The sequence below is a fragment of the Impatiens glandulifera genome, chromosome 7 (assembly GCF_907164915.1).
Source record: "Impatiens glandulifera chromosome 7, dImpGla2.1, whole genome shotgun sequence".
Taxonomy (NCBI): domain Eukaryota; kingdom Viridiplantae; phylum Streptophyta; class Magnoliopsida; order Ericales; family Balsaminaceae; genus Impatiens; species Impatiens glandulifera.
Genome location: NC_061868.1, coordinates 40,721,574 through 40,745,620, shown reverse-complemented (window position 1 = coordinate 40,745,620; position 24,047 = coordinate 40,721,574). Strand labels below are relative to the sequence as shown.

At 31.1% G+C, this 24,047-nt stretch overlaps 3 protein-coding genes across 3 annotated transcripts; 1 reads left to right on the top strand and 2 right to left on the bottom strand.

Annotated features, from left to right (window-relative positions):
- Positions 1-1,856: 1,856 nt before the first annotated feature.
- On the bottom strand, positions 1,857-5,188 carry LOC124909908 (protein NRT1/ PTR FAMILY 5.10-like). The gene is made up of 4 exons (XM_047450536.1): positions 5,032-5,188; positions 4,740-4,957; positions 4,140-4,648; positions 1,857-2,704 (listed from the first exon to the last, which is right to left on the bottom strand). Exons 1-4 carry the CDS (start codon positions 5,186-5,188, stop codon positions 1,876-1,878), a joined length of 1,713 nt encoding a protein of 570 aa, XP_047306492.1. The 3' UTR covers positions 1,857-1,875.
- A 6,385-nt stretch (positions 5,189-11,573) lies between these two features.
- On the bottom strand, positions 11,574-13,886 carry LOC124944412 (protein NRT1/ PTR FAMILY 5.10-like). Its single transcript, XM_047484661.1, has 4 exons — positions 13,664-13,886; positions 13,382-13,599; positions 12,800-13,290; positions 11,574-12,453 (listed from the first exon to the last, which is right to left on the bottom strand). Exons 1-4 carry the CDS (start codon positions 13,803-13,805, stop codon positions 11,622-11,624), a joined length of 1,683 nt encoding a protein of 560 aa, XP_047340617.1. The 5' UTR covers positions 13,806-13,886; the 3' UTR covers positions 11,574-11,621.
- A 2,011-nt stretch (positions 13,887-15,897) lies between these two features.
- On the top strand, positions 15,898-22,194 carry LOC124945814 (threonylcarbamoyladenosine tRNA methylthiotransferase). The gene is made up of 11 exons (XM_047486316.1): positions 15,898-16,147; positions 16,249-16,287; positions 16,840-16,931; positions 18,302-18,551; positions 18,669-18,788; positions 18,874-18,949; positions 19,352-19,560; positions 19,730-19,838; positions 20,602-20,694; positions 21,262-21,422; positions 21,537-22,194. Exons 1-11 carry the CDS (start codon positions 15,959-15,961, stop codon positions 22,044-22,046), a joined length of 1,848 nt encoding a protein of 615 aa, XP_047342272.1. The 5' UTR covers positions 15,898-15,958; the 3' UTR covers positions 22,047-22,194.
- The last annotated feature ends 1,853 nt before the right edge of the window (positions 22,195-24,047 follow it).

Below are 24,047 nucleotides of genomic sequence, written 5' to 3'. Positions count from 1 at the left end.
ATGCCAAAAATGTGTTAAACATGTTAAAAACATGAAAACATGTTAAATGTGCCAAATATGTGTTAAAGGTTTCAAAATGTGTTAAACGTACCAAAAACATGTTAAACATGTTAAAAACGTGTTAAACGTGCCAAAATGTGTAAAACGTGTCAAAAACGTGTTAAGCGTGTCAAATGTATGAAAATATGTTAAACGTGTTAAACATGTCAAAAATGTGTTAAACGTGTTAAACATGTCAAAAACGTGTTAAACTTACCAAAAACATAAAAAATGTGTTAATCTTATCAAAACGTGCGAAAAACATGTTAAACGTATTAAAAGTGTCAAAAACGTGTTAAATGTGCCAAAAACATGAAAGATGTGTGAAAAACGTGTTAAACGTGAAAAACGTGTGAAAATGTATTAAACGTGCTAAAATGTGAAAAACATGTTAAACGTGTCAAAAATGTGTAAAACGTGTGAAAAACGTATTAAACATGCCAAAAACGTGTTTACCGTGCCAAAAACGTGTGAAAAACATGTTAAACATGTTAAACGTGAAAAACGTGTTGAACTTGTCAAAACGTGTGAAAATATGTTAAACGTATTAAAATTTTCAAAACGTGTTAAACATATGTTAAACGTTAAAAATATGTTAAAAGTGTGAAAATATGTTTTAAGTGTGAAAATGTGTTAAACATGTCAAAAACGTATTAAACGTGCCAAAAACGTGAAAACATATTTAAGAAGTTAACATTTTTAACCGATATTTTATTTTACAAATATAGAAATTGGAATTGAATTACAATTCTATAATTTTTCCAAACATATGAATTGAATTGTAATTCAATGCCAATTCTCATGGAATTGGAATTGGAATTAGAATTCTAATGCCAATGCCAATTCCAATTCCCCTCATCAAACACACCCTAATACTTTTTCTAATTAATTAATTCTTTTGCTGGACTATTTGATTAGAAAGAAACACTAATACTTTTGGTGATCGCGGTTCATTGATATGTTTACTCTATAACATTATTAACTTATATGCGATATGAGAGATCTTTTTTAGAAAATCGATAAAGACGGTCGATGAACTCATTAAGCTTCTTGAGAATCTCTGAGCTCATTAGCGCTAAATTTTATGTTATGTTTGTTCGTTGATGAATATTTTTTGCTTATATTTTAGTGTTGCTCATAAATGATCAATATCAATGTGTTTCGTGTGTGTTCGATGACAATGTGAACCTACATATTTTGTATTGTTTTTATCGTTATGTTTAAACGACTATCATTTATATAAATGATATCATATTGATAAATCTTTTTCAAAAAAATTATTATTATTTTCTCCCATTTTCTTTTATATTGTTAAATTGTTGTGAATAAATAGTTATTTTCTTTTATATCTTTTCATTTTTTCATAAATTTTGAATTTAAATCTTAATTGGCATGAAATCTTGAATTCAGCTTTATCACTGAAGTATTCTCTACTAACTAATAACTAAATTAATAAGATGACAAAAGGATAAAAGACAATAAATATCAAAAAGTTTCTTCAAAGTACGTTCCTTATTGTTATATAAGATTATGTAATTCCTTAAAAAACAAGGTTATAATTTGATTGTGGACCACACCAACTATGATAATTTTATCTATGTTAAGTGACCAAAAAAAATGGTTTTCAGGAGATGATGTTACATCTTAGGGTTAAATAATGCAATGGTCACATCTTCATAAGGAACTTCTAGAAGAGGACAAATAATCTAAGATATAAAGTTGATATTTGTTTTACATTTTTTACAAACATTTCATGAGAGACAAATAAGTGATTAATATGGATATACTAATAGTGAATATATACATTGGATGGGAGAACCAATAGAAACAAGTATCTCATATAATAGTGTTCATCCCTCGTCGATTGTAAATGTAACGTCTAGCAAAGTACAAATAAACTATAAACATGAACATGCTAAGCCCAACCAATAGCCAATAAAAGTAATCCAAATGAGCCCGGTTCAAATTGGTCGAAAACCAACTATCCCGATCATCTCTATTAGTAATAGTCTCGATCACATAAATAAGAAGGACGCTTAAAAGGTTCCCCACTCCCAAAATACTAAGATAGATGGCAAGACCGACGCTCTTCAGTTCAGGCGGCACTTGATCATAAAAGAACTCTTGTAAACCAACCATAGTGAACACAGCCGATATGCCAAACAAGATATATTGTGGTACTAACCACCAAATGCTAATTGGAACAGTTTCCTTTGGTTTATCTATAAGCCCATAATGAAAAGCGGTTATGAGCCTCTTTCTCTCGACTATAGCAGCAATTGACATGGAAACGATGGATAAGAAGATCCCAAATCCGATCCTTTTGAGCATGGTTATGCCAGAGGGTATTCCGGTAATTGCTCTTGTTTTTGGAACGAATATTTGGTCGTAGATGGGCAAGAAGATGACAATGGAGAGGCTTGTCAAGGATTGAAGGGTGGCGGGTGGTATGTTAAAGCTTGGAGTAATTGATCTATCCATGGTGACACCTTGTTTGGTGAAAAGAGTGTTCTCTTGTGCAAATACAATGGCATATATAAGGCATGAGCCCCATATTGGAACAAGCTTTAGAATTGCCTTTGCCTCTTCAACTTCTTCTATGGTGCAAGTGTTGTCAACTTTGTTTGAATTTGCAGGTGATTGTAACAAGGCTTTGTTGATAAACCTGTGAAATGATCCAATATTAATATCGAAAAAGAGACAAATGTGAAGTTGAAATAATGATTATAATCTAGTTACAATAATAATTTTCAATTAAAGATATTATTTGTCAAGTTTGGGTGATTCTTTGGTTGGATATTTTAATTTAGAACATGCAAAATAATCTAAATGAGAATTATTTAAGCATAGCGATAAAAACATTACAAAAATTTGAAAAAAAAAACATTTAAAAAAACACAACACAAAAAGGTTTCAACCAATTGATCGGACTCAATTGACTCCCCTCTGATATCTTATGTAACCTGAGGCAAATCATTCACATTCTCAAGATACAAAAATCTAATGGGATTTTTATTTCTCAAACATCAAACCCTTCTTAGTTCAAGATTATTATCGCATTTTGGTTGAATGTTACTGTAATACTCATTTTTAAAGGTAATATTATAGGTTTGTTAATGTCTTTAACCCTTCAACTTTCTTCTTTTCTTTCCATTAATTTTCCTTTTAATTGTGTTTGTATAAGTATGGTAAAAAAAGTATTTTGTGTCATATCATAACAAGAACAATAATTTATTAAAAGCTCTTTAATATATTGTAGGAGCATTCAGTACTTTATATAAAGCTTTGTAACATTATGCAATTGTAATTGGTCTTCTCCACCATTATCCTGTTGAAATGGATATTGAATGAGGAATGTGTACATAGTATGTATCAAGAGAATAAAGGGATGACATCCTTCATGGAGATATATGTTAAGAAGATCATTAGATGTGAGAGATTTCAAGGAATTGCTCTTCTCGAAGAAAAATGAGAACAACTTCAAAGAGACTGTCTAAGTAGAGCTGCTATTCAATTTTTTTTTTATCAAATTATAATAGAATAGTAGTCTAGTATTTTTTTTTTAAATAAACATCTATATTCTGCCCTCATTTTGATTCTCCCAAGTGCATTTTTTTTAATTTGATTTTTATTTTAAGTTCAACACCTAAATTTTTTCCTTAGATTATCCTTGTGCCCATAACTCTAATTTGTGGCTCTGTATCCTTAGTCCTCACATCTAATTTTTGTTTATGTAGTTGTTCTTCTTTGTGGATGAAAACTTAGGACTACTTGATCATAAATTGAACTTATTTAGTTTTGTTTCCTACCCCAACTTTGGAGGGTGAAGGGCGAATCTACCTTATGGGTTACTTATACATTTTAGGTAACCCACAATGTTATATATATATATATATATATATATATATATATATATATATATTTGTGAAAAGATTTTAACACGAGTAGATTTCAAATTTTAGTTTTGCGACTGAGTATTACCTAGCAATTAAATACCGTCTCATTTTTTCAAAAAATCATATTAAAAGAAATGATGTTTTGATAGTACGAAAAACAAACTCCATGTTTAAAAGGAAAAAAGAAAACTTAGATTTTTTTACCTGAATTGTTGAGAACCTAGTGCTACTCCATGAGCTTCTTCCTCTTTGATTCGCCAATTCCTTATTGCTTTGATGAATACAAGACTAATTCTACTAAAGTAGCTTCTTCTTATTCCATCATCACTTGTGGTTCCAAATCTGTATGTTTTTGTGCCCAACAAAAATATGACAAGTGCAAAGATAATGACAATACAAGGGATTCCAAACCCAAGACCCCAGCTGAGGTTATCTTGTATATAGCTCATTATTAAGATGGATACAGTAGAACCTCCACACATACAAAAATACCACCAGTTGAAGAATGAGCTTTTGACTTTACATTCTTTAGGATCTTGTGCATCAAACTGATCAGCTCCAAAAGCTTGTACACAAGGTTTATGTCCTCCTTGAGCAATGGCTACCAGGTATAGTGCAAAGAAGAAGATGACAACCTTAACCAGTGGAGGAGAAGAAGAATCCGAGAAGCAATCAGATGGAAGAACAGCAGAAAGGAATAATAGCCCAATTGCCTATATAGACACATCAAAGGTGCAAGTTCTATAGTATACAGAAATTCCAAAAAGTGAAAGAGAACAACTATTGAGAGCGGAAGAAACAAACCAGGGTGTAGAGACAGGAAGATATGATAATAGTACGGTAACGACCTAGAAATGAATCGGCAACAAAGGCTCCAAGGAGCGGTAACAAATAAGCAACTCCTGACCATGCATTGACGTTTGCTGCAGCAGTTGCTGTGGACTGACCCAGCGGACCGGTCAGGTAGCTAATTAAGTTGGAGCTTACGCCGTAATAGGCAAATCTCTCGGCAACTTCAACCCCTGCGCGAATGGTTTAAGGTCTGAATGAAGATGAAATCAGTCAGCGGTATGCATTTTATTATTATTATTATTACCTATAATAAAGGATGCAGATTTCCAGCCGCCGAACTTTGATCTTTCGAGCACCGGGTGGCCTTTGTAGTCGGAAACTCCTTCAACAATGTCGTCTGCTGCTACTGCTAGAAAAGGAGTAGTAGTAGTATCGGCGGTGGTGAAAGAAGGACCGATCATTGTTCTTGGATCAGATATGTATATAGCCTACTGATCATAATCATCGCACAAATCAATCTGGACAGGGGGAGAAGAACAAAAATTATTTGACTACCAATGAGTTGGCCAAAATTTTGATTTACCAACCTCTTTCTGCGATTATATTATTTAAGAGATCATAGGACAGTGTAACATGAAAATTTAGTGTATATATTTTAACATTTGTTTTTTAATTTTCTCTTTTCATCCGTGGCAGCCTCAATCATTTCCCATTATTTAAATCTCATACCTACTCTATTATTATTATTATTATTATTATTTATTATTATTATTATTATTATTTTAGTCAAAGAAGTTTTGTTTATTTTATATATATATATATATATATATATATATATATATATATATATAAGAAATATTATATTTATTTATTCTAATGTCAAATTTACTTTTGTTTTTAAAATATTAAAAATATATAATATGTAGATATTTGTTATACAATTTTTTTTTGAAAAAGGTGCATTTATTTTAAAAATGATGAAAAATTATTTGAACACAATGTCAAAAACATTGCATAAAGAGAAAATAAATATAAAAAACAATGAAAAAATAATAAACGTTACTCAATAGGTTATCGAGCTCGTAAGTGTTCGAGAAGATGATTAATTTCCCGACAGACTCTACTGACTTTCCGGAATGAATCTCAGAAAGTATCATAATAATAACATTATGAATGATACGCATTTGACGACTACAATCAATGAAAGTTCGACGATTTTTCTCCAACCAGTTAGTCTACCAAAAAATAATTTGGATGGTAACCTAATTATGTAGGCCTGCCATATTAATCGCATCAATCCAAATTTTCCAACAACTACCCAAAGACTCGGGCATCACATTTTAGTGATACTCCATAAAAGACTTCATATACTAGCCACCCATCGACAAGACAAATGTAAGTGAGTTGTTGATTCTTTCTCCTCATGACACATACGACAACGACTAACCATAATACAATATTTTTTCATGCACATATTATCTGTAAGAATTACACTGTGAATAAGGCTTCATCCAAAAAAAGAGGTCTTTGACTTAATCTTTGACTCCCAAAATTTCTCCCAACAAAAATTATATGAACTCATCTTAACAAACAGCTTGTAGCAATGTCCCACCTGAAAACTATTCATTTATTGTCAATGAATAACGTCTTGTTCAAACGAGAACACTTATTTGCGTCCTACCAAAAGTAAGTTTTATTATGAGACGAACTCTTCATAATGTTTAATCTCTTTCTATATCTAATTCGGTTAGCGAAACCACTAGATCGAGGATCAAACATGTCATTAACTATGACATTTCTACATATAGCAATTGAAGCAAACTAATGATACGTCGTAGCTAGACTTTTGACACTACATCAACTATCGTCTCAAAAACTAATCGAAGAATCATCCCCTGCAATGAATCTAGATTGCTCACAAAAACATTTTCACATAGAATAAATTCCCCTCTAAATTCTACACCCCCCTGAATAATTAGATATTTTTGTGAATCAACTAGACGTGATCAATCGTAACCATACTTACATTTGATTATCGTTGTCAAAGACTATTCGGTTCGGTTGCAAATTTACAGCACCATTTTGATAGAAAAACCTTATTAAAGGAAATAAGATTTCGAATATCCAAACCTCATTGATCTTTAAAACATTTAACCTTATCCCATTTAATTAAATGACAAAACGATGAGTTAGAGGATCCACATAGAAATTTACACATTTGTTAGGATCGGATACAACAACAGAAAGGGGTTGAATGTTGTTTTAATCTTGACTTTTAATGCGGTTTTAATCTTGTGAGGGACTTAAAACATTTTTCTATTCTACACAAATTGTCGCAAGCTCTTGAACGGTTTCAAGTACGGAATGCTTGCTAGATTTGAAGTTTTGGATTCAAGACGTTAAAATATGAAAAGTAAATAACACAAAAGTTTTATGAATGTTCGGAGATAAAACTCTTACGTTACCCCTTCTTCTATTTTTAAAAAAGTTTTCACTAGAAGACTTTGGTTTATATAAAGCCTATACAAATCCATCAGAAACCCAGGACTTAACAGATGTCTGTTATGAACTTCTAATGTTTCTCTGTTAAATAGACAACTTTCTATTTAACTTACAATAAGAATATTCTCTCAGCTTATACAATGAATGATTTTACAGCTAGAGAGAGAGTAAGAATATGAAGACCTTTTTCAGAGCTTCTTGAACTTGTAAAATCAGAACTTGTAGTTGGTCGAATATGATAAGAGTCACTGTTGTATTCTGAAGCTCTTTTATAATGAAGCGTAGAAACGGTCGACTCTGACTTTTGAATTATGGAAATATTTTGAAAGATTCGTCGTACCTTAAATCCAGATATTCGGGAATCTACCGCACCAAAACTATAGTGATCCGCCGTTTGAGAGATCAGTAGATTTGATGTTGTCATTTGAATCTCTTTTTATATTTGAATTGTATGGCAACGGTCGAATCTGATTTATAGATACGAAGCCATCAGATGGAGAGCTCTGTTGCTAGCTGCTAGAGAACTCTGCTTCTAGTTGTCTAGAGGTCTGCTGCTAGTTGTCTAGAGGTTTGCTGCTCATCTGTCTAGACGTCTGCTGCTCATCTGTTTAGACGTCTACTCTCATCTGCTCTTTATTTTTGCCTGTGCATAACTAAGTTTTAATTAATTATCCGCGCATCTTCAAAACAATGTTGTATTAAATAAACTTATTTCCTAAGTTCATTTTAACCAATTTAATTAAATCTAACAACATTATTCTCTCTATTTTTACCACCACACTTTTGGGAATAATGAATAAAAACATCATATATGTGGGCATAGATGACAACACACTCTTAATGTGGAACCGACCCCTTTCGAGATTATTTTACTTTTCCATCTAGACAGTTTACATTCTATTTTAATGATAATTGAGTTCCAAAAGACATTGAATTATAATTTAGCATGCAATGACATACCAATGTATGTTGATGGAAGATCACTAATTCTGAACCCAACACCTTTGCGAACATCATCCTTCTTCTATTCGAAACTGGATCTAAGAAAAAGATGTATGACTTATTAATATTCACTCGAACACCGGAACATTCATCGAATACAAATAAATATCTTGAAGGTGTTTAAAGTTCCTATACGTAGTCTGAATCCATGTCATCAGCGTAAAGCAAATGTGATATAGAAAATGGATATTATTTTGACCCACAACTCACTCCACCGATGAGTTCTGAGTTTTTCTACGAACGCTATCATTTTTAGAGATCTTTCATAACAATAACGAATAAGAAATGAGAGAGTGGATCACCCTGTCTAATCCCTTTGGAACTCTCAAAATATCCTTTAGAACTACCATTAACAATAACAAAAAACTTAGCCATTAAGAGACAAAATTTAATCAAACTAATCCATTTCGCACTCATTCTCATTATGCCATTACATCAAACAAAAACTCTCAATTGACGTGATCATAAGTTTTTCGATGTCTAACTTGATAAAAGCACATTTGTCACATTTTCAATTAGTTTATTCAATTAATACAATATCATATATTTGACGACCTTTGATGAACGTCATTACTAGATATGATCGTCTATAATACATTTCTCAATCTGTTGGTCAAACATTTTGCGAGAATCTTATAGAAAGATGAAACGAGACTAATAGGCCTAAAGTTTTTCACATCAATAGTCATGGAGCTTTACGAATAAGACATATCAAAATAGAGTTCCAACTTTTATCAAATAATGAAAAAAGATAAAAAAAAAAAATTATTGCTTCCATAATTCTCGTCTTAAGAAAATGCCACGACTCACGCCTTCTTAGAAAACCAAAGTAAACTCATCGCATCCCGACGCTTTATCACTTTCGCATCCTTTAATGGTCTCCTCAACCTCTTCAAACGAAAACCGAGCTTCCAACATATCTTTTTGCGCTAAACTAATTAAATAAAAAATAATATCATTCCATTTATGTTTGACCTTAAATTACTTCTTAAACAAATTCTTATAAAATTTGACAATACTCGTTGAAATTTTTTGTTCACTGTCATTAACTTCCTCTTCGATCGAGATCAAATTAATCACATTATTCTTTGCTTACACGTTAGAGATCTCAAGGAAAATTTTGGTATTTCTATCTCCGAATTTTAACCATGTAGCTTTACTTCGTTGGCGTACCCCAGTTTCTTCCTCCTTACACATATCGAACAACTTACTAACAATGTGAATCCGAAAACTAACCTCCTCAGTGTATAGTTCACGAATTTTTTCAGCCCTGTCAATAATTTTAATTTTATTATACAAGTCAAAAGAATAAAAAATAAATTAATGATTTAGATGGATTGTTAAAAAAAATATTTTTAAGTGATTATATATATATATACGTATGTATAAATTACATTATAATAGTGTTGTTTATAAGAATTAAAAAAAGAAAAACTATTATATTTCTTATAATATGCATATGGAATTTTTCTGTTTTGAGTTAAAAAAATTAGAGGATAGACACCAAGACCTATTAGGTTTTGGTTGGACGGAATGACAAGTTTATCAAATTTTATGTTAGATTTAAAAATATGTATTATTTAAAAATATGTTTTATTAATTTAATTAATTAAAATGTTATATTTATATTATTATATTGTAAATTAAAGACTTATTTATTTATATATATATATATATCATTTTTAATCTTATTTTTATAAATTTAATTGTTTCAAGTACTATGATGCTAAAACTCAATGATGTGAAACAACTGTATTTAAACAATGAAATTATGGTTCTATATTAAACTATTATTATAATCGACGAGAGATTTTTAAAGATCAAAAGTCACTAATTCCATTTTAGTTAGAATGTTTTAACTTGGTCAAAGCTTGCTTATTAAATAGTCTAATAAAGAACTTTTTAAAAGAGAAGAACTAAAGTTGATCTTTGATTTTCATTTTCAACTATTCATGAGACATAATTGGGAATTATTTTCTGTCTTATTCATCTTTCAAACAATTTTTCCCAAATTACCCACATTTTTATTCACATTCCCAAACTACCCACCTTTCTCTCTTTAAATCATTAATCAACCCATTAATTAACTCACTCTCTATCTTAACCCACTAATTAACTCTCTCTCTCTAAACCCATTAATTAACTCCTCTATCTCATTCAACTATTAATTAATATCCTTACTTTTAAACTATTAATTAATTCAATTAAAATATATTATATAAATATTAAAATAAAATAACACATATGTTTTATTTTTATTTAAATCTATAAATATAATATATATAGTTCAAATTAAATACACTAAATTAAATAATTTAAATAGCTATTATAAATTAAAATAAAATAGAATACATTATATAAACGGGAACTTGAAATAAAATATATTACATAAAAATTAAAATTAAATACATTACATCACAATAAAATACATAACATAAACATTACAATAAAATAAAATACATAATAAATATTAATCAGGTTCAATATATAATAAAATGCATATTTTATCTTTATAATTCAATTTTATGATATCTACTCTATTTTCCACAAGAGCAAAAACCTCTATATAAATACACATTATGTTTGTTATCAATCACCCTTCCAATATCCATTTATGGTTCTATATTGTGCAGTAACGATTTCGAAGACTCCTCTTTGTTCATTGTATGGAATAATTTTGTGTGATGATGCTTTTTTCTCAACAGTTTCAAATAATTCTCTTGACCTTTGACAATAAGTTTGACCATTTTGAAGGTCATTAAACGTCGCAGTTTCAAATAAAAAAAAATTGAATTATAAAGATAAAATATGCATTTTATTGTATATTGAACGTGATTAATATTTATTATGTATTTTATTTTATTGTAATGTTTATGTTATGTATTTTATTGTGATGTAATGTATTTTATTTTAATGTTTATGTAATATATTTTATTTCAAGTTCAATGTATTCTATTTTATTTTAATTTATAATAGTTATTTAAATTATTTAATTTAGTGTATTTAATTTGAACTATATATATTATATTTATAGATTTAAATAAAAATAAAACATATGTGTTATTTTATTTTAATATTTATATAATATATTTCAATTGAATTAATTAATAGTTTAAAAGTGAGGATATTAATTAATAGTTGAAAGAGAGAAAAATTAATTAATGAGATTAGAGAGAGAGTTAATTAGTAGGTTAATATAGAGAGTGGGTTAATTAATGGGTTGATTAATAATTTAGAGAGAGAAAGGTGGGTAGTTTGGGAATGTGAATGAAAAAATGGATAGTTTGGAAAAAATTGTTTGAAAGATGGGTAGGACAGGAAATGGTTCCATAATTGGACATCCAAATTACCGAATATACATTACTAAGATAACCAATAGAGACAAGTACCTCATATAATAGTGCCCTTGCCTCGATGATTGTAGTAGATGTATCGTCTGGCAATGTACAAATAAACTATAAAGGCGAACATGCTAAGCCCATCTAACAGCCAATAAAAGTAGTCCAAATGAGCCCGGTTCAAACTGTTCGAAAACCAACTATCCCGACCATCTCTATTAGTAATGGTCTCGATAACAGAAATAAGAAGGCTGCTTAGAAGGCTCCCCACTCCAAAAATGCTAAGATAAAGAGCAAGTCCGACACTCTTCAATTCAAGCGGCACTTGATCGTAAAAAAACTCTTGTAAACCAACCATGGTGAACACATCTGATATGCCAAACAACATGTATTGCGGCACTAACCACCAAATGCTCATTGGAACAGTTTCCTTTGGTTTATCTATAAGACCATATTGGAAAGCGGTTAAGAGCCTTTTTCTCTCGACTATAGCAGCAATTGATATGGAAACAATTGATAGGAAGATCCCAAATCCGATCCTTTGGAGCATGGTTATGCCAGAGGGTTTTCCAGTAATAGCTCTAGTTCTGGTAACAAATATTTGGTCATAGATGGGCATGAAGATGATTATGGAGAGGCTTATGAAGCATTGAAGGGAAGCGGGTGGTATGTTAAAGCTTGGAGTAATTGATCTATTCATGGTGACACCTTGTTTGGTGAAAAGAGTGTTAGCTTGTGCAAATACAATGGCGTATATAAGACATGAGCCCCATATTGGAACTAGCCTTAGAATTGCCTTTGCCTCTTCAACTTCTTCTAAGGTGCAAGTGTGATCAACTTTGTTTGAATCATCAAGTGATTGTAATAAGGCTTTGTTAACAAACCTGTGAAGAGATCAAATCATCCAATTAATAAAGAAAAAAGAGATGAGTGTGAAGTTCAAAATAAAGAATAGAGATACCACGCCAAGAAGGCATGACCCCCACTTCAATCAAGTTGTTTTCAATGAGAACTGAACCATATAACTTCAATCTCTTAGTTGTGCATTGATTAGATGTTCTTACTCGATTTTTGTTTATTTGATCATTTAACTAAGAGATTGATGTCCAAATAATCCACTTGTCCTAGGATAAAATAACCGAGATATCTCTAATATTTTAAAATGTTACAAAAAAAAAGGTAACGATATTTCCAAATAATCCTAGATCAAAGAAGCTATTAAACTTATACCTGAATTGTTCAGAAGCTCCATGAACTTCTTCTTTGATTTGCCAGTTCCTAGCTGCTTTGATGAATACAAGACTAATTCTGCTAAAGGAGCTTCTTCTTCCAACACTTGTGGTTCCAAATCTGTATGTTTTTGTGCCCAACAAAAATATAACAAGTGCACAGATAATGACAATACAAGGAATTCCAAATCCAAGACCCCAGCTGAGGTTATCCTGTATATAGTTCATTATTATGGTGGTTACCCCAGTACCTCCACAAACACAGAAATACCACCAGTTGAAGAATGAGCTTTTGGCTTTGCATTCTTTAGGATCTTGTGCATCAAACTGATCAGCTCCAAAAGCTTGTACACAAGGCTTATGTCCTCCTTGTGCAATGGCTACCAGGTATAATGCAAAGAAGAAGATGATAATCTTAACCAGTGGAGGAGAAGAAGAATCCGAGAAGCCATCAGATGGAAGAACAACAGAAAGGAATAATAGCCCAATTGCCTATATAGACAAATCAAAGGTGCAAGTTTTATAGTATACAGAAATTCTAAAAAGTGGAACAGGACAACGATTGAGAGAGGAAGAAACAAACCAGGGTGTAGACACATGAAGATATGATAATAGTACGGTAACGACCTAGAAATGAATCGGCAACAAAGGCTCCAAGGAGCGGTAACAAACAGGCAGCTCCTGACCATGCATTGACGTTTGCTGCAGCAGTGGCCGTGGACTGACCTAGCGGACCGGTCAGATAGCTAATTAAGTTGGAGCTTACGCCGAAATATGCAAATCTCTCGGCAACTTCAACCCCTGCATTGTTTAAGTTTTGAATGAAAGGGGAATGGTGAGAATGGAGGGTGTGAGTGCATTTTACCTATAATAAAGGAGGCGGATCTCCAGCCACCGAAATTTGATCTTTCGACTGGGCGGCCATTGTAGTCGGAAACTCCTTCAACAATGTCGCCTGTTAGAAGAGGAGTAGAAGTATCGGCGGAGGTGAAAGAATCACCGATCATTGTTCATGGATCACTTACTGTTCAAACTAGCACTAGATGGATTTAAAAGGAAGGATACCCTAGAACTTCCTTGTTGCTAATAACCTACAAGGGATGTCAACGATGTCTTCGAGGACTTTTTGAAATACCATCTCAGGTGGTTTAGTTGGCTGAATCGTTTTTTATTCAAATTGTACCCGACCAATTTGTTTTTATCAATAGTTAAGGGATGATAATTGAGATGTTCAGTACTTAACCTGAGTAGGTTAGGGACAAAATAATCATTTTAAAAATATATATTTTTTTTTCTGTTTTGTCCCTCTTTGTGAGGAAAACAAAGATCATTCCGGAACAGCAATCCCACTAGTAGTTAATCGGGATGGTAGCGATGTGTCGATTCAAATTGTACCGGACCAATTTGTTTTTATTGATAGTTAACCGGATGATAATTGAGATGTTCGGTATTTACCTTAGTAGGTTAGGGGCAAAATAATCATTTTAAATATATATATATATTTTACTGTTTTGTCCCTCTTTGTGAGGAAAACAAAGATCACCCCGGAACCAGCAATCCCACTAGTAGTTAATCGGGATGGTAGCGATGTGTCGATTCAAATTGTACCGGACTAATTTGTTTTTATCGATAGTTAACCGGATGATAATTGAGATGTTCGATACTTACCTTAGTAGGTTAGGGGCAAAATAATCATTTTAAAAATATATATATACTTTTTTTACTGTTTTGTCCCTCTTTGTGAGGAAAACAAAGATCACCTCGGAACCAGCAATCCCACTGGTAGTTAATCGAGATTGTAGCGATGTGTCGATTCAAATTATACGGGACCAATTTGTTTTTATCGATAGTTAACCGGATGATAATTGAGATGTTCAGTACTTACCCTAATGTTAAAGGCAAAATAATCATTTTATATATATATATATATATATATATATATATATATATTTAATGTTTTGTCTCTATTTGTGAGGAAAATAAAGATCACCTCGGAACCAACAATCCCACTGCTAGTTAATCAGGATGGTAGCTTGTTGTTTATGTCCTAATTATGAACACTAAATAAATGGTTACTATTTAAGACACGAGTTTATGTCGTTTTCTCTTAATAGACCTTGACTTATCAAAACTTTTAGTTATATAAGATTTTTTTTCAAACATCACTTTTATTTTAACGTATTATTTTCGTTTCTCTAATTAATTTATCACATTTTTAAATGAAATTATATTTATAAACGTTTTGAATGTATTTTTTTTTTTTAAAATTGACTGTTAATTTTAAAGTTTATGTATTTTAATTTGTTCGAAGTTTACTTAAAAAAATATATAATCTCAAAAAAGATTTGAGAAAATTTGAATAAGATAGATTTTTTTTTCTTTTTCAAATAACTTCGTAACGACGTAATTTTGTGTACGGAAGACCGATATGTATTTGTATTTAAAATTGAGTATTTTTTTCGAGAAAAATAGTATGTTAAAATAAGAAAACGGGTGCGTTCATTAATTTGTGAAAAAACTTAGTTTGAGCCCATTTAATAAAAACAACTCATATTCTACCCCAATTAATTGAGGCTTAAATAAATAAAATTAAATATATAATATTACAAATATATTTATTTACTATTTATATTTGTTTTAAATTTATTTATTTATAATAAATAAATTTTCAATATATTATAATATATTTGAAAAAATAATTTCATTATAGTTGGCACTTAATCAAATTCAAACAATTACAAAAAAAAATAAAAATGGAAAAAACATAAAAATAAAATAAAAATAAGATGACAAAAATAAAATAAATAATGTTAAAAAAAATGTTGCAACATAAAATACAAAATTAAATAGTTACTATCAATATAGATTTCTTTATTTTGCACCTTGATTTTTGTTAATGATTGGAATTTTTTAATATTCTACATAAAAATTGTGATTAAATTTGTAAACTTTGTAAATTTTTTTTATATTTTTTATTTTTTACATGGTATTTTCTTATTTATTATTTTATTTGAAAATCAAAGGTTAATTAAGAAAAATAAGAAAAGAAAAAAAAAAGCCCATTATGATACAAAGGAAGACCTAAGTTAGTGTGATACTGTATTTACACCATAAGTGTTAAAACCCGGCTATCTCTCTCTCCGACGTGATTTTTCCGGCGATGGAAGACATAGAGGATCTGTTAGTTGGAAATGGAAGCTCTCCACCTGGATTCAGGCTGCCGATGGCGGCGGCTATCGGCATCAATCCGAATAAGAAGAGGAACGTCAATCAATCCAACCTCAGAAAGAGTCTTATGGATAATAGCTCGCACCTTGCTTCTATGACTCCCGCAGTCCCTGGAACTCAGGTCTATATTTCCCGACCTTCACTTCTGTTTATGTCAAATGAATGTACATACTTAATTATCTTGTCACTTGTAGCTCATTAACTTATCTTCTGTATGTGCAGACGATTTACTTGAAAACATTTGGCTGTTCGCATAATCAGGTCTTCCTGTCACTCTCTCTCTCTCTCTCTTACACACACACAATCACTTGTTTATTATCGATTAGAACTTAGGAATCAAACGTAAGCGATTAGATGCATTTCCCAGTGATAAGGTTTCTAAACGCTTTTGTTCTTTTTCATAGACATTGAGGAAATATGTAGTTAAAAGTGCTGCAATGTTGAGACAGAATGTGGTTCTAGCAAATTTGAATTGTGTTTTTGAGATTTCATTACAATTATTTCTAGCAAGTTTCTAATAGTTAACAAGAGAACTATCCATGTCACATAAAAAGTGATAACTATATAAAACAATGCCCTAGGCCTCAAATTGTATGGTTGACTGTTTCAACACATTTCAGTGCTGAGTTTGCATAAGCCTGAAAAAAACTATAAATTGATATACGTGAAATTTGGGATATGATAGTAACATGTAATGAATAGGAAGAACATTTGAATAGAATAGAAAAAGCAGTAAACAACTTCACGAGATCTTTGTTGTTTTATATTGCTATCACTAGTTATGATCCTTATATAATCTACACTTTTTTATAGAGTGACAGTGAATATATGGCGGGTCAACTGTCAGCATTTGGTTATTTACTTACTGAGAATCCTGAAGAGGCAGACTTGTGGCTTGTAAACACGTGAGAATCTTCATCTTTTATTAAATCTTTCCCTCAATTATTTTTTTGTTGGCTGAAGTTGCTATGTGATTAGAATGTTTCCACCGAAATACGATCTCATCTTATAATGATCATTATTTGCACATTGTTGGCCTTGTTGATCATGAGACCTTTTTATTTGAGATTAAGTTGGTGGCGTCCAAGCTATGTGCATTGTTTACGACTCAGAAAACTAATGATATGCCAAATAGTTGAGTTGCAAACAAAAGAACACCATTCACCAATGAAATTCAATACTTGTATAAGTGGATTAGCATATACGTTGATTTTGCTGTTATTGTTGTGTATTGATGTAGATATATATGTGAGCTTTTCTAAAGTAATTGCTTTTATGTTACAATCAGATGATATCATTGTTGTGAGAGTAAAAAACAATAAATCAAAAGTAAAAGCAACTTGTTTAGTGCCAAACAAGCTAAGTAAGTTTCTTTGACAAAGGCAAAATTTGCATTTTATTTGTTATTGTACCTTCACATTCATCAATATTATATATTGATTCTAAATATAGCCATCATAAAAATCTCTTACATATGTTAGCAGCAAAACTCAATAGCAACAACAGAAATAACTTTTGAAGTTACTTCCAAAGTCCAAACAATATCTTTTACAGTCCATTGTATAGAGTCTACTTCAACCTATCTATTTGATATTAAATACAAATGATGTTTGTTTAGGCTAGGTGAAAAATAGGAGTGCTTATAGGCTAAAGTGCTACATAGATGTTGTGTTAGTATGTATGCCTTAGTATCAATGGTTTCCCCAAGAACATCGAAAGTTCATCCTAGAATCAGCCCAAAATTGCCTAGCATACTGTCTAAATTAAAGTGAAATTCCAAAGGAGAACACAACCTTTTTAGATAAATGAGCACTATGAATGGTTGCAAAAATATCACAATGTTTATTATTAGATTGAGAAAAAAAATTCAAAACAAGTTCAACGAATACCTAATTAGAAATTATGTTATGACATCAAAAGTTCAAGAGTATCAATATAAATGTTTGGTGAAGAGATTAAGCTCTGTTCTCTCGAGGGAGTGTGGGTGGCTATCATACTCTAGCTGCATCTACTGTGGAATTTCATAGAGCAAGATGGGTTTTGTTCATGCTTTGAATGTGATCTCTTGTTTTCTTCATTACCGTCTGACATCATTGAAACTTTTTACATGACCTGCTGTTTATGTTTATCTTATTTACTGATGTTTCTCCTAGAATATCACTTTCTTCCTGCATATCTCTCTTAGCTCTTTTCTGCCAATTGATATGAAAATTTTACATCTTGAGCATTGTTATTTTGTTATTCCTTGTAAAATAGGTTCTATTATGTATTGCAGTTGCACAGTCAAGTCACCAAGCCAGTCTGCTATGGATACACTGATATCAAAATGCAAGACTGCAAAAAAGCCCTTGGTGGTGGCAGGTTGTGTTCCTCAGGGAAGTCGCAATCTGAAAGAGCTTGAAGGTGTCAGTATTGTTGGAGTCCAGCAAATTGATCGTGTAGTTGAAGTTGTAGAAGAGACTTTGAAAGGGCATGAAGTGCGGCTTTTAAACCGCAAGACTTTACCTGCACTTGATCTCCCAAAGGTTCCAATCTTAAATACTATTCCTATCACAATTGGCTAATCTTCATGATGTTTCTCTAATTTGGCAACTTCTTGAGCTGAATTGTTATAATTTCCTTTTCTGATCAACTGATTTTAGGTGAGAAAGAATAAATTCGTTGAGATTCTTCCCATTAATGTCGGTTGTTTAGGTGCTTGCACCTATTGCAAGACAAAACATGCTCGTGGACATTTAGGAAGCTACACTATTGACAGCCTTGTAAGTGCTACTGCATAGGTTCACAAATAAGAAGAGAAAATGATGCTGTCTTGTTTACATATCTTATCGAAGCATACCATTTCAGGTAGGGCGAGTTCGAAATGTCATAGCTGATGGAGTGAAAGAGATTTGGCTGAGCAGTGAAGACACTGGTGCATATGGTAAACACGACATTCTGTTTCAATTAACGTTCCACTGGAAACACTCCTTCAGTTGGAACTGATTGTCGGTCTATTATCATATCAAACTTGTTAAAGATTGACCTTAGCTGAGAATTCTTTATAACTCTTTTCCATGACAATAAAGGATTGGAAGGGAATCAAAAGTGTTAGTAAATAGTTAGCTCACCTGAGACAGAGTGTGTCGCATATGGGACAGCGAGGGTCTTCAGCTTTATTCCATAGTGCCTTTACCCTTGCTTGATTAAGTGTTACTTAGTTCAGTTTTTGATGTGGCTTACTCTGTCAATTTTTTTGTTTGTTTGTCTTGAGACTTTTTACTTTTAACCACCAATATCTGTGAAAAGAAATAGACCAATTGTTTGCCTTTTTGTAACTCTGCAGGCCGTGACATTGGAACTGATCTTCCAAAATTGCTGAGAGCAATTGTTGCAGAGCTTCCCTTGGATGGAAGCACAATGCTTCGCATTGGGATGACTAATCCTCCCTACATTTTGGAGCACTTAAAAGATATTGCCGAAATTTTGTGTCACCCATGTGTATATTCATTTCTCCATGTACCAGTACAATCTGGGAGTGATGCTGTCTTATCTGTAATCTTCTCTCTCTTGAAGTTAGATAAACCATATTTTTATGTTCTCATTATCCTTTATTCTATGTTTGATTTGCTTATCTTATGCGATTGTGATATTAAATTGTTATCACACTTCTTTTACATTTTTTGTTATTAGACTGTCCAAGTGATTCCAATTTTTGTTTTAGGCAATGAATCGGGAATACACTGTGAGTGAGTTCAGGAGAGTAGCAGACACATTAATTCAGCTTGTCCCAGGGATGCAGATTGCCACAGATATAATTTGTGGATTCCCTGGTTAGTTATTTTTCAATAAGTCTCCATCTAACTCCTTGTTTTCACCATATTTGCAATGCTGCAAGTAAATTGTTTTCTTTATTGGGCCTGGTTTGATGTGAGTTGTTTGAGATTATTTACAAATTATCTACTATCAAATCTACCACCAAATCTACGATCACATCATTCAAATCATCAACTAAATACCCTCCATTTTTTTAAACTCTATTTATTCATTATATATTTATCCCTTCCATCAAACAATCCCTTATGCCCCTAGTGACTTTTACCTTAAATAACCCTGGTTATTTATAGGCCTCATCAAAGAGGCTATTTTGAAATAACTGGTGTTTGTTCAAATAACCCCAGATCAAACAAGGCCTTGGTGTTTGCATTAGCATTTTTTTTTCAGTCTTTAGTGCTTTGAGATTGATACTAATCTATGCAGCCACTTTGTGTACATGTAGAAAGAAACCACATGTCTCACAGTAGGAAGCATCTTAGCATATTAATTCCCATCACCGCTACACATTTTGCTGGAGAATTTCTTGTCATAAGTTGTTTTTTTAATTGTTTTCCATATTGGAAACATGGATTTATATGTTCCATTGACTTCTGTCTCCATCATTCAAGTCTTTGAATTCTGTTAGTCTAGTTCGTTTGATTCAGTCTGGTATTGTTACTTGTATAAATATCACTATGCCTTGTGCTGCCAAATATATTTTTTATGTGGACAAGTTTTAAATGGACATCAGCTAAACAAATCTCTACTTTTCTACAACAGGTGAAACTGATGAAGATTTTGGTGAAACTGTTAGCCTTATAAAGGAGTACAAGTTGCCGCAAGTTCACATATCACAATTTTACCCACGACCTGGTACATTGCTGTTAAATTCTTCTTATTTTTTGCTGCTCCAGCAATTTATAGAAAACTTTGCTGGGAACCTAACTTTTCAGTCTCTTGCTTGAAATGAACACTTAAGATCAAGTCAAGTAGTCTTCATTAATAGTCATGAAATATTAGGATTTCAGTGTATATTTGTAACTTCTATTGAGCCTACACAAAAGAGCCTGAAACTTGTAAACATTTTTGGGCTTTTGAGAGCCCCTGTAAAGGCCTACTATCTAGAACGTGAAACTGTGACAATGACAGTTTATGATTTTTCGGTTGTCACAAGGCCTGCTTTGAATCTGATCACAAATTGTTAGCTAATCAACAGTGATATTAAACTCCCATGGAAGACTAGACGAATTATTCATGCTATTAGGTTCTTAAATAACCTTAATCCCCAATTTAGATTCTCTTCTGCAAATAGGATATGTTGACTCATTCCATTGCAACAAAAGACCATCAAGAATTATCTATCTCATAATTGGGCAAGAAATCCTGCTTGTTAACATTTTGATTTCGGATCTTATTTATACATCTTTTATGGTATATAAGGCACTCCCGCTGCAAGGATGAAAAAGGTTCCGAGTGCAGTGGTCAAGAATCGTAGTCGTGAACTGACAACTGTTTTTGAATCATTCACACCATACGACACTATGGGTGGAAAAACAGAGAGGATATGGATCACTGATATCGCTACAGATGGAATCCATTTGGTAAGCATATAACCTAAACATCACAAGAACAAATTTTATTTTGTGAAAGAATCGGTTTGTTGTCTCCTTAAGATTTATATTTGCTTAACACTGTATTGTTTTATAAATCTTCAGGTGGGTCACACTAAGGGATATATACAGGTGCTGGTGTCTGGACCTGAAACCATGTTGGGTACCATAGCAGTTGTAAAAATAACAACAGTTGGAAGGTGGTCTGTTTTCGGTGAGGTGATTGATACATTGGATCACATAAATAAGAAAAAAGATTTGGTTCAAAACAAATCTAAACCCGAGGACCGCGTTAAAAAATGTCCCAATTCTGAGGATACTTGTTCATGTAATAAAGAGGCGGAGCCTTGTGCATGTGAAAACCAATCTTGCGGTAAAACAAGTTTATCGGAAGATACAAATAGATTAAGCACGTTTGGATGGTTGTTAAGGCAAAGAAAGCATCTACAGAAGAGAATGGGTAAGAGTATGAAAACCGAAGAAGAGCAGCTGAAGAGTGGGTATGAAGTGAAGAAATGTGAGCAGTGGGGGGATTTTATCGATAGGGCGCTTTTGGGTGGGATTCTTGTTAGTTTATTAGCAATTTTAGCCCTAGCTTATTACAATTTGAGATAGATTTCAAGACGGTTTGTTTGTTGAGAGAATGCTATTTCCTGTTGTTTTGCATGTTTTGCTGTAACTTATTTGGTATTTTGGATACTTAAATTAAATAGGTTATTTTTAACTGGAAAGCTTTGATGTCACATGAATTTGTTTTATTTTATTTTTCTTTCTCCTTTCAATTACTCTTTTATTTGAATGCCAATTAATTGAATGAGAAACTTAGAGTATCCTTATCCATGATCCATTTTTTGTCATGGATAAGATTGTGCTTATTCATGACTAACCAAATTTTGATCATGAATTAAAAAATATTATTTTTATTTTTAAATTAAAAAAATAATAAATAATTTTTAAATATTAATTAATAAAAAAGAGAAAATAGTGATTTTTTTGTGCTTTGAAATATAGCAAGAGTGATCTCTATTTATAAATCTTGAAAAATTATGAATATTGATATATTTTATTTATTTTTTTAAATTATAAATAATACTAAAATCGAGTTTTAAAGATAAAGGATAAAGAAAATTTGGACAACTAATCAAATGCCGACAAATGGCAGCATTTTATTAGATGAGTTTGGTTGTGATTTTTATCATAATTTGACAAAAACCAAGACCCAATGACATGATTGTGGTTTTGGTAATGGAATGACCAACCATTTGGTCATAATAAATTCACAAGATTAACTATAACCAGTATCATGACCCATTTTTGAGTCATGGATAAGGATGTTTTTATATGATCACAAAGATATATTTAGTTTTTTGTGTTTCTTTTTTTTATAATTTTTTTTTTGTGTAGGAAAGTGCTTATTTGGGTTTTTAATTATTAAATTGTTTTATACTTTAAATTTAAATAAATAAAAAAATTTGGACTTGTTTCTTGTTCTTTTAAACTTGTCTCCCAATTCTTTCAGATAAATTGGTGTGGTATTTTTTAGATGATGTACTTTATTTGAGCATTTCACCGTCAATTTGAATTTATTTTGGGAAAGATCCTAAACATTTGAAATCTTCTTTCTATCTTTACCTTGATTGGTAAGAAAGAATCATGATAATGAAAAAGTTAAACAATAGTCATTTGGTGAATCAATATTACATATAAAATACAACATTATGAGTCAGGACATGCACACAAAATTAAATATACTGATTTGGATAATACTAAATTTAATAAACTATAGTTGTGATGATTTTGAGAATATTAGAATATTTTTAATAAAATAATACATCATAATAATTTTTAAGCCATCAATTGTTTATTTTGCCATGTTCACCCTTCAGATACTAAGAAAGATCATGGCTGAAATAATTTTGAATAACTTTTTTCCACTATTTTTTTTACTTTTTTTTCTTCTTCTTTCTATTCCTTCCTTTTTTTTCTTTATTTCTATAAAATTCTAGATTTTATATCTAAACAAGAAAACCATAATTTAATTATTTTTTATTTTTTTTTTTTGAATTCTTCATTAATCTATTTCCATTTTTATAACTATGTCCATTTTTTGGTATGGAGTGACAATTCAACATAAGTCTTTATTTGTGATTTTCATTATATTTTTTCCAAAAATAAATATTTTTATTAATAAAATATAATAATTAAAAGTATTTTAGTTAATGAATTAAATGATATAATAAATGACAAAAAAAAAATGTAAAATGAATTGTTTTAATTTTATTAACATTATTTTACAATTTAACTTTGGAGATGGAACTCTAATGAATGAAAATTAATATTTTTCAAAAATAAAATAAAAAATTACAATAACTAGTCTTTATCTTACTATTTAATATTTTTTTATATGACTATTAGTTCCAACAATAAAATTTATGATTTTCATTTTATATAAAATAATTATTTTCTTACATATCATATTAAATAAATAAAAAGTCAAATTAAAATCTTGCTCCTAACTTAGTATTAATTTAGACAATTTATAGAAGATTTAGAAGATAAGTCGTAATCTTACTTTTTCACTCTAAGATTATATAATCTTGGTAATATTTAATAATA